This window comes from Homarus americanus, unplaced genomic scaffold (assembly GCF_018991925.1).
Source record: "Homarus americanus isolate GMGI-L3 unplaced genomic scaffold, GMGI_Hamer_2.0 scaffold19065, whole genome shotgun sequence".
Taxonomy (NCBI): Eukaryota; Metazoa; Arthropoda; class Malacostraca; order Decapoda; family Nephropidae; genus Homarus; species Homarus americanus.
This window is the reverse complement of record NW_024757463.1, coordinates 948761-959626: the sequence shown is the minus strand read 5'-3', so window position 1 is coordinate 959626 and position 10866 is coordinate 948761. Positions and strand designations below refer to the sequence as shown.

The following is a 10866-nucleotide window of genomic DNA, read 5'->3' as shown; positions in this document are numbered from 1 at the left end:
GCTCAGAGGCGGAAGATAATGTCAGTCTTTTTACCACGACCATCTCAACGGACCTAATCCATATTCGTTTATCCAATCCATCTAATTCACTCTACATACCTGATTTAAATTAATATAATTAACTATAATTTAAATTAATAAATATTTGATATTTTTGTATTATATTGGATGATATTGATAAAGTTTTCTCATCTGGGGAGTAATTTACTATTTATCAAATTACACATATAAACATAATCTAATATGAAAATATTACTTAGTAATTATATTTAATTTTTATATTATAGTTAATTATATTATAATTGTTTATTTATCTGGAGAATTATAATTTTTTAGGGTAAACGTTCAAGAGGATTTTATTTAACATTAGATATCTTGTCTGGTCCGACCCTACAACACAAATGTCAGGGAAAAATATCCATTCTAGGGAGAAATCTACTTTTGAAATATAGGAATATGTTTATTATATTACCCTTATATTATAGCCAATTTCTGATATTATAACTCTTATTTATCTATTATATATCATTTTATTGATTCTAAACTCTTTAATATAAATTTAATAACTTTACAGTTGGGTGGAAAACTAACCATTATTTATTTATTTTACCCCATTTCAAAGTAATTTTTTTAAGTACTAATAATAGTTTTTATTTAGTTGTTTATTACTGTTTTCAGGACTTATTTACCTTCATAATTACCTTCAATATTTAATTAATATTATTTATTATATTTCATTGCCTAAATTTAATATTATATATATAAAGCCAAGAAGATTAATTAGCCATTCCTACAATATGACTCGAATTCCAAACCAACATCTTCAAAAAAGAAATCTAATTTATTCTATCACATTACATAAGTTTCTTTAAATAATTACATATTATTAATTTTAAATAGGTTTAATTAATTAGTTTTTTTAATTATGTAACGTTGATTAAATATTTGGACTAGATACTCAGTTGATTCAAAATGGCTCCCTAGTTAAGAACTCCTACATCCACCTAATTCACGCCGTAGACAGGTAATAAACCATTTAATTGTAATTTATTAACATCTCAGAGGTCATTAGAGGTCAGAGGTCAAGGTTAAATAAGTCACAAGTACAAAAAACAAGGGGAATCATCTTTAAGTAAGAATTGTTTGTGACGGCATCGAGTGAGGGCTGTAGAGAGCCGGTACTAGCCAACAGAGCCGGTACTAGCCAACAGAGCCGGTACTACCCAACAGAGCCGGTACTAGCCAACAGAGCGCCGGTACTAGCCAACAGAGCCGGTACTAGCCAACAGTAAATATAGAGTTTTATACCCATCATAATTAATGCCGGTCTTTATTATACTTCTAAGTCAATATTCCGTCATTTATATTCAAACTTATTAACTAAAAATAAAGTAAATTTAAAATAAGATTAAGTTAATATATGGGTTTAAAATATGGCAGTGAAATTATCTCAAGCTAGGGAATAAATGTTGGTTTTTAGGGGAAACTCCAGTAAATTTTCAGTGTCGATCAAACTAATTTATTTTTTGTTGTTTTCAGGTTTTATTAATTAACATTTTATTGATATTAACATCCATATGTGATGTAAAGGGGTTAATATTATGTTATATTAGAAAAATTATTAGGTCTGGTGTGTGGTTTGTGTGTTTATGTGCGTGTTTTATGTGTGTGTGTGTGCGTGTGCGTGTGTGTGTGTGTGTGTGTGTGTGTGTTTGTAAGGCTTCAGGGAGAGTGGAGGGGATCGACCACAAACACTTGAGTGAAGCCTTTTGAGTCTCCTTCCCACTAGACCTCGGCAACAGACACACAGACAGCTTCCGTGGCAACTCAAAACAAAAGTAAGCTGACAAAAGACTTATTTTCATTATTTATTAAGAAATCAAGACCTTTTATTTAATTTCAAAGATAAATTCAATTACGTTGCCATGGCCGATGATCAGTTCCCCCGTTTTGGTTACATTAAACGACTACTATTTTGTAAAGCATAAATTTATTTTACAAAGTATATCAAGTGTACAATACATAACAGAGAAAAGGTAAAAATAATTAAAGTTTAAAAGTATTGTAATGATTTAAAATTTAATACAAACTTTAAAAAATAAGATAACTCCCTAAAAAGTTTGATAAATTGAAATTCTTTAAAATATCTAAACATAAACCGGAATTACATACAAGTATATACCTTTAAACTAATTTCTAAAACCATTACTCAAAGTATAAAGTATAATATTTTCACTAAACAAAGTTACTAAAGTTTTTTATTATACTAACTGGAGTTTTTAAAAGCTCATTTGAGTATTGATAGAGAAGTATTTATTCCTCAAGTAATGTCTTTCTCTAATCTGTATGGTATTTCTCACCACCTGTCAATAATTCTCAGTTATTGTAGTTCACCTTCAGTATATTTCTTAGTTAAAATGTGATACCGTGGCTTCGTCAGTAGGTGATCATCCAAGTAAAGGTGTTCATTTATCTTTCTCCTCGTCACCACTCATGCCACCTACCCTGAAGAAGTCAGAGTCATCGTCCTCGCCATTACTAGGAGGGGTTGTTACTGCTGTAGCTCCCTCATCGTCGTCGGTAAGGTCGTCGTCATTTAGGTCATCGTCTCTGTCACAAGAACTGGCAGTAGTTTGGGTTTTTTTCTTAGTGCGACGAACTTGAAAAGTCCTGGGGAGACGATAGTCCTCGTAATCATCGTCTCTACTACTGATGGAGGAAGGGAAGTCCTCAGAGGTCAACCTTGAAGGGCGTCGACCAATTCCCAACTCCTGTTCATCCGAGAATTGAAATATCAAGTCACCTTCTGCGTCGCCTCCTGCGGGGTCATCAATATGGTTTACTAGAGGGCAGCCAGGCAGGTGGTCCTCGACTCGACGGATCGTGGAGTTCTCGGAGTACGCGCGAACTCTAGAGGGTCGAGGTTCCAGTCTCTCCCTCATGGCATCCCGGAGCATGGATTGAGGCAGCTCTGGTACGGGAAGGCTAGGCAGCTCCGGTAGAGGAGCTAGGGACACGTCTTGTAACCCAACTGACGAAGGTTCAGAGATCCTTGGGTCAGCTGGTGGAGGTTGTACCACATGGCCCGCGTCTCTTGTAAGGTGTTCTTGTGGGTGATGTAGTCTTGGGTTGTTATTGGAAGGTCCGGCCCACATCCTGGCCATGTGGTGGACTAATGGCGATACGGCCCTCACCCTGGCCGGCTGTGGTGACCCGACTCTTCTCCTGGCCGGCTGTGGTGACCCGACTCCCCTCCTGGCCGGCTGTGGTGACCCGGCTCCCCTCCTGGCCGGCTGGTTACCTTGTGCTCCACGCTGGGTTGGTGGGCCATCATCAGGGCCACTCATGAGGGTCTCCAGGAACTCACGGAACAGCGGGTAGTTGGTGGCCAAGTCTGTGTGGCCCCGGACTGGTCTCTCTTGGGTCTCGTCACTCACCCGCCGACCCTGGGCCTCACGGTACTGCAGCACTTGGTGTTGTTGAATGATCTGTACCATGGGGTGTTGGTGCTGCTCCAACTGGTGTACCATCGAGTGTACACGATCCTGCAGTCGCTGCAGCCTCTGTTCCGGCTGCTGCTGCTGCTCACCTGGCCCCGGCTGCTGCTGCTGCTGCTGCTGCTGCTCACCTGGCCCCGGCTGCTGTTGCTGCTCACCTGGCCCCGGCTGCTGCCGCTGCTGCTCACCTGGCCCCGGCTGCTGCCGCCGCTGCTCACCTGGCCCCGGCTGCTGCCGCCGCTGCTCACCTGGCCCCGGCTGCTGCCGCCGCTGCTCACCTGGCCCCGGCTGCTGCCGCCGCTGCTCACCTGGCCCCGGCTGCTGCCGCCGCTGCTCACCTGGCCCCGGCTGCTGCCGCCGCTGCTCACCTGGTCTGAGGGGAACAGGCGAGCCATTATGGGCACCTCCATGGCTCCTCGATCTCAGTCGGTCCTCCCGAACTCTGGCTCTTCTCCTCTCTCCTCCACACCCCCAAGGCACTTCATTAAGTGCCTCTCGTGGACTAAGGTTCTGGCCGTTAGTGTTAAGTACCTCCATCCAGTTCATCACAAGTCGACCTGTTGGTGGGTGAACCTCTGGAGCAGGGAGAGGTCTTTTAACACCCTGAGGTCGGGCTGGTGACACGGGTCGGGCTGGTGACACGGGTCGGGCTGGTGACACGGGTCGGGCGCGAGGTCGGGGTGATGACAGAGGTCGAGCCAGCGAGACAGGTCGGGCCGGCGAGACAGGTCGGGCGGCGAGACAGGTCGTGATGACACAGAGACAGGTCGTCAGGACACAGGTCGACACAGACACAGGTCGGGGTGATGACAGAGCCAGTCGAGGCCGGCCGACCGGGTCGGGGTGATGACAGAGGTCAGCCAGCAGAGAGGTCGGGGTGATGACAGAGGTCGGGCCAGCGAGAGAGGTGACGGGTCGGTGATGACAGAGGTCGGGCCAGCGAGAGGTCGGGCCGGCCAGGTCAGTGATGACAGAGGTCGGGCCGGCCGGCCGGCAGAGACAGGTCAGGGGTGATGACAGAGGTCGGCCAGCCAGGTCGATGACAGAGGTCGGGCCAGCGAGACAGGTGGGGATGACAGAGGTCGGCCCGGCAGACAGAGACAGGTCGGGCCGGCGAGACAGGTCGGGGTGATGACAGAGGTCGGGCCAGCGAGACAGGTCGGGGTGATGACAGAGGTCGGGCCGGCGAGACAGGTCGGGGTGATGACAGAGGTCGGGCCAGCGAGACAGGTCGAGCCGGCGAGACAGGTCGGGGTGATGACAGAGGTCGGGCCGGCGAGACAGGTCGGGCCAGCGAGACAGGTCGGGCCGATGACTGAGGTCTTTCTAAATACTCCTGCCTGAAAAATGCATCAATACGTGACCTGTCCAGCCAGTCATCACAACCAGCAAGAGATGACGAAGCTTCACCTCTGTCAGCCTTCAAGTTAAGTAACCGATGTGTACGCAGAGAAAGGTGTTCCAGGTCCTCATGAGGGGCTTCTACAGTCAGGTGTGCCATCATGGAGGGGCATCTATTCAATACTTCCTCTAGTGACTGCCTGAACTTCTCAACTACAGGAGTTTTACAGACTAGGATTCTCTGTATCCAGTTCACCAGGTGTTTTAACTGGTTAATTTGCTCCGCTACTGTACTCGTGGTGTCCTAAAAAGAGATGCAGCCATTAGCCATATCAACAAAAAGTCTTAAGAATGTAGAATTTAGACTCAAAACAAATTCCCCCAGACTAGGGAAACTTTTAAGGGGATAAGGACCTAAACTAACCTCACAAAATAAAGCGCGAAAAACAGTATCTCTGTTTATCTGTAATCTCTCCCAGTCTCGTCGCGTCTCTTCAGTTATCTCTCTCCTCTGACTCAACATCAACATCCTCTCTTCCTCTAACTCACCCTGGAAGTAATAAAAATATTTACAGAAAGAAATAATTAAAAAAAAACTACTATATTCGCTAAAATTACACCATTGCCAAAAGAACTAACCAATCACAGCACATATGACAACCAATCAACACCATGCGCGCCAAAATGACGTCACGAATGTAAATAAAACTCACCATAATTGCATAGAGGCCTTGTGAGTCACGTCTGAGTTGAGTCCTGGCAGTAGACTTGAGAGGAACGGTGAGAATAAGGAGACGGTGAGAATAAGGAGACGGTGAGAATAAGGAGACGGTGAGAATAATCAATCTAGGCTGAATATATGAAGCTTATATCTAAACCTAAAAGCTTAAAGAATGACTTGCAATGCAGAAACTAACTACCATTTAAACTTGATAAATCTATTGAGAAACTTAAGGTATCAAGCTGGATCTAATCAGAACTACACAGCTTAAATAGACAACTAGCTATATGACACGAACTTTAAGCTGATTTAAGATAAGTTTTATTTCGATTTGAACTTTTTAAATATCTAGTTATGAAGAATATTTAATAGACAGATTAATACTTACGTTTGAGACTAGTTGGGTAGTAGTGGTGACAGCGTTGATGCCGCCAATAGCCCCGTCAATGCAAGCTCTTCCCTCTGCTGCGCCTACCGTTGGGATTTCTGTTGACATCTGTTGAGATCTTGACCCAGTGGCGCCTACCGTTTGGATTTCTGTTGACATCTGTTGAGATCTTGACCCAGTGGCGCCTACCGTTTGGATTTCTGTTGACATCTGTTGTGATCTTGACCCAGTGGAACCTTCCGTTGGGATTTCTGTTGACATCTGTTGTGATCTTGACCCAGTGGCGCCTTCCGTTTGGATTTCTGTTGACATCTGTTGTGATCTTGACCCAGTGGCGCCTACCGTTGGGATTTCTGTTGCTCATGTCTTGAGTGGCGCCTACCGTTGATTTGACATCTGTTGTGATCTTGACCCAGTGGCGCCTTCCGTTTGGATTTCTGTTGACATCTGTTGTGATCTTGACCCAGTGGCGCCTACCGTTGGGATTTCTGTTGACATCTGTTGTGATCTTGACCCAGTGGCGCCTACCGTTTGGATTTCTGTTGACATCTGTTGTGATCTTGACCCAGTGGCGCCTACCGTTGGGATTTCTGTTGACATCTGTTGTGATCTTGACCCAGTGGCGCCTACCGTTGCCGCTCGTGTTGCTACCCTCCGTTTTCGCTTCCTTGCCCTCCTTACTACCGTTGATTCCACCATTGTTTCCCTTCTTGCTAAACTGTCCAACGGCTTAATACGCTTCCCCAAGTAAGTTTTACCCATTGAAGCTTCAACCGACCCACCTGACGAAGCTTTAAGTGATCTACTGCTCGTCGAAGCTTCATGTAACCCGGTTCTCTCAAATGAACCCTCAAACGATCGACTTTCAGCAATGGGTAGACTTTCGGATCTGTTTACGAATCCCGAGACACCACCAGAGTCGAACCCACCTGAAGACGATTCATTTACGACTCCTTCAGCACCAGAAGACGACTTTAGACCACCCACAGAACTTTCAGTAGTGTGTCGACTCCCTGTTTCATACGTCGAATCTACACCAGTATTTCTTCCTCCTGTCGAAACTCCGTCATTCTCGACAGGTGATCCAATGGGTTCGGATTCATTAGTTCCATCTGTCGACTCCGATTCCTCTCGATCCTCCGCGTCTGTGAAGGTAAATAAAGTCAAGATATCTTCCCTTCATCCAATCAGTACGTGAAAATAAACCAATGGCTAGAACTAAACTTTAAACCAATCTATGGCATTCCAATCGTTACCAATCCCTTGAACTAATATACGTTAACTCATTCTTGAAACTAGACACCCAATCCCTAATCAGTTCAGGAAATTCCACCATTGCTCAGCGCCACAGACTTGAAAGTAACCCTCCCACAAACACGGAATCCCTCACGCCTCCTTACCTCTCCTGTTGGACTTCGACGCGTAGTAGAGAGCCATTTTATCCTACACAAGGCTTCGGCAGAGTCCTACACGTCCTTCGATGCCCACAGGATGTCCTTAGAGAGTCCTAGAGTACGGATTCTGAAGGAGTTTTAGGAGAGTCCGTCTGCTTCTGTACTCCGCCCGGCAGTAAATGTATCGGCCGGGTTAGTCTGACAACATTAGGCCTCTGGGTCGTGTTCGAGACAATGTTGATACTGCTTCGGTAAAGTTTCCAAGTCTTGATATTCTTATTATAAATCCGTCGTATTTAAAACATCTACAATGTTTATTTTCTCATTAAAACATCGTATTTATGTTTATGTATGTTGTATGATATGTGTTTTATTTAATAGTATTCGTTTAAGTTTATTTATTGTTGTTTAATGTTGAGTTGAAATTCCGAACTGTTTGGGTCGTGTTTTCGAAACTTACTTCATGAGATTTGATCCAGAGTCGTGACGTCATTAACCCGGGAAAATATCCACCAATAGCAACTCTCGTAAAATAAAATAAAAAATTATTGGAACATCAAATCAGAGACCTTATTTTTTTTAACAATGATTATTAACCTTTCTAAATTATTTTTATTCACCTGAGCTTATATATATGTAAAAGTCTCAAGTGAATTATATATAAAAAATTATATCAAAAATTTATTCCAATTATTTATTTATTTTTAAGAATATTTAGATGTTTCTCTCGTATTTATGGTCAAATACCTAACTGGTGTAGTCTCATCTTAAAGTTGCTATGAATTATTAATTAATTCATATTTATTACCACCAATTACTATATACATATCTCATTATACATATGAATCCATTAATATTTAAATTCTTCTTTATTTTTCATTATTTTTATTAAAACCTGATGATAAATGGTTTAGAAAAAGTCCATTGATTAGTGTAGTGAACATTAGCCATACCTCATCTCTTCTGTACATATTAACTGACTATTGAACGCCATAATCTTAACTTAACCTAATTGATTCGTATTTAACCTGCCACAGACTACCCCAGGCTGATATAACCTACCACAGACTACCCCAGGCTGATATAACCTGCCACAGACTACCCCAGGCTGATATAACCTGCCACAGACTACCCCAGGCTGATATAACCTGCCACAGACTACCCCACAGTGATATAACCTGCCACAGACTACCCCAGGCTGATATAACCTGCCACAGACTACCCCAGGCTCATATAACCTACCACAAACTACCCCAGACTGATATAACCTGCCACAGACTACCCCAGGCTGATATAACCTGCCACAGACTACCCCAGGCTGATATAACCTGCCACAGACTACCCCAGGCTGATATAACCTGCCACAAACTACCCCAGCTAATATAACCTGCCACAGACTACCCCAGGCTCTATAACCTGCTATAACCTGCCACAGACTACCCCAGGCTGATATAACCTGCCACAGACCACCCCAGGCTGATATAACCTGCCACAGACGCCACCAGGCTGTTGCACCTGCCACAGACTACCCCATATTGATATAACCCGCCATAGACTACCCCAGGCTGATAAGTAACTTTGCCTTAGACTACCCCAGGCCGATATAACCTGCCACAGACGTCTCCCCAGGCTGTTATAACTCGCTGGCTGAGACTACCGATTCCCCAGGCCGATATAACCTGCCATTGAGATCAATACCCCCAGGCTGATATAACCTGCCACAGACTACCCCAGCTGATATAACCTGCCACAGATCACCCTAGCTGTTATAACCTGCTGCTGAGACTACCCCAGGCTGATATAACCTGCCATAGACTACCCCAGGCTGATATAACTCCGGCCTTAGGACTACTACCCCAGGCTGATATAACCTGCCACAGACTACCCCAGGCTGTTATAACCTGCCACAGACTACCCCAGGCTGATATAACCTGCCATAGACTACCCCAGGCTGATATAACCTGCCTTAGACTACCCCAGGCTGATATAACCTGCCACAGACTACCCCAGGCTGTTACAACCTGCCACAGACTACCCCAGGCTGTTATAACCCACTGACTAACAACTTGTACAGAAAAAGGTGAGCATTTAGTCATGTGTGTAATTATGGTGTTGAGGGATAACATTTGTAATATGATTCAAGTAAATATTCCATAAGAAGAGCTGTAGATCACTTGACTTAACCTCAATCAGGGAGCTTTAGACACGTACGGGGTGAAAACACGGACAGTACTTAGAGTGGATGATAAAACGGGGCTAAAATCACCCATAGTGTCATTTCATCCAATATCAATTCCACGAGGAAATAGGTCAAATCACCATTAACTTCAAATAATAAAAACAAAAAAATAGTTAAGATATTTTATTACGACTATTTACAATGTATTTTTGCTTTTGGCATTGAGAGTTAACACTTAAAGACTTAGTGTGTTACAGAAAGAAATAAAAATGATAAAAATAAAATCACAATAATATGGAAGAGCATTTGCAAGATATTTACTATACATTATCCGGCCACTTATATATATATACTGTATATAGCAGATGCGGCGTGAGGTCATCTAAGGCAGCGGGGTCAATACTATTTACCTAACCCCCCCCTTGACCCCCCCTTTTGTTATTTTCCTTTAAACAAAATTCCTTATTAGTATTTATTATTTTTAATATTTTAACTCACAGAAATAGAAAATAAGTATTATTTTCTATTTATTCTCGACAAAAATATTAAAATAGACCATATTATTCCAAAACATTCTTTGACCTCTTGACCAATCACTACGTCACACCGCTGCCTTAAATAAACATCTAAGGTTAAATTAATGTATATAATAAACATAATATATAAACACCATAATTTCACTCAATATATATTTTTTGATTATATTTACTTTTTTTATATAAATTTATTGACGTAACTGAAGCTATTTTTTGTGACTGTGTTTTTTAATCCCTACATGGCAGCAAGTACACATACACGCACATGTTAGATCTCTACAAGACTACAGGTACACATACACGCACATGTTAGATCTCTACATGACTACAGGTTCACATACACACACATACATACATACATATCATTCAGCCTTAACACACACACATACACATACACACACACTGGTGACTGAACCGGTTACATTCCAAACCAGCAAATTCCTGTCATTCCTCAAGTGTGGGAACCGGTTTTGCTATCTTGGGTCCAAATGGCTTTAAAAGACCCGCGCATTAAGTCCCTTTTGCTCCCTGTTCCTTCTCTCCCTGTCTCTCTCCCTGTCTATTTTCTCCCTTCCTTCCTTCCTACCCCTCCATCCCTCCCTTCCTACCCCTCCGTCCCTCCCTTCCTACCCCTCCATCCCTTCCCTCCCTTCCTACCCTCCATCCCTCCCTTCCTACCTCCGTCCCTCCCTTCCCACCTCCTCCATCCTCTCCCTTCCTACCCCTCCGTCCCTCCCTTCCTACCCCTCCGTCCCTCCCTTCCTACCCCTCCGTCCCTCCCTTCCTACCCCTCCGTCCCTCCCTTCCTAC

General features: G+C 43.4%; 2 protein-coding genes across 2 annotated transcripts; both read right to left on the bottom strand.

Moving 5' to 3' along the window:
* Positions 1-2465: 2465 nt before the first annotated feature.
* Positions 2466-4034, bottom strand: LOC121857537 (glutenin, high molecular weight subunit PW212-like). Its single transcript, XM_042353621.1, has one exon. The coding sequence runs from the start codon at positions 4032-4034 to the stop codon at positions 2466-2468; it is 1569 nt and encodes a 522-aa protein (XP_042209555.1).
* Positions 4035-4458: 424 nt separating this feature from the next.
* On the bottom strand, positions 4459-6297 carry LOC121857536. The gene is made up of 4 exons (XM_042353620.1): positions 5948-6297; positions 5552-5605; positions 5263-5388; positions 4459-5142 (listed from the first exon to the last, which is right to left on the bottom strand). The coding sequence occupies exons 1-4, from the start codon at positions 6257-6259 to the stop codon at positions 4459-4461; spliced, it is 1176 nt and encodes a 391-aa protein (XP_042209554.1). The 5' UTR covers positions 6260-6297.
* Between the last annotated feature and the right edge of the window lie 4569 nt (positions 6298-10866).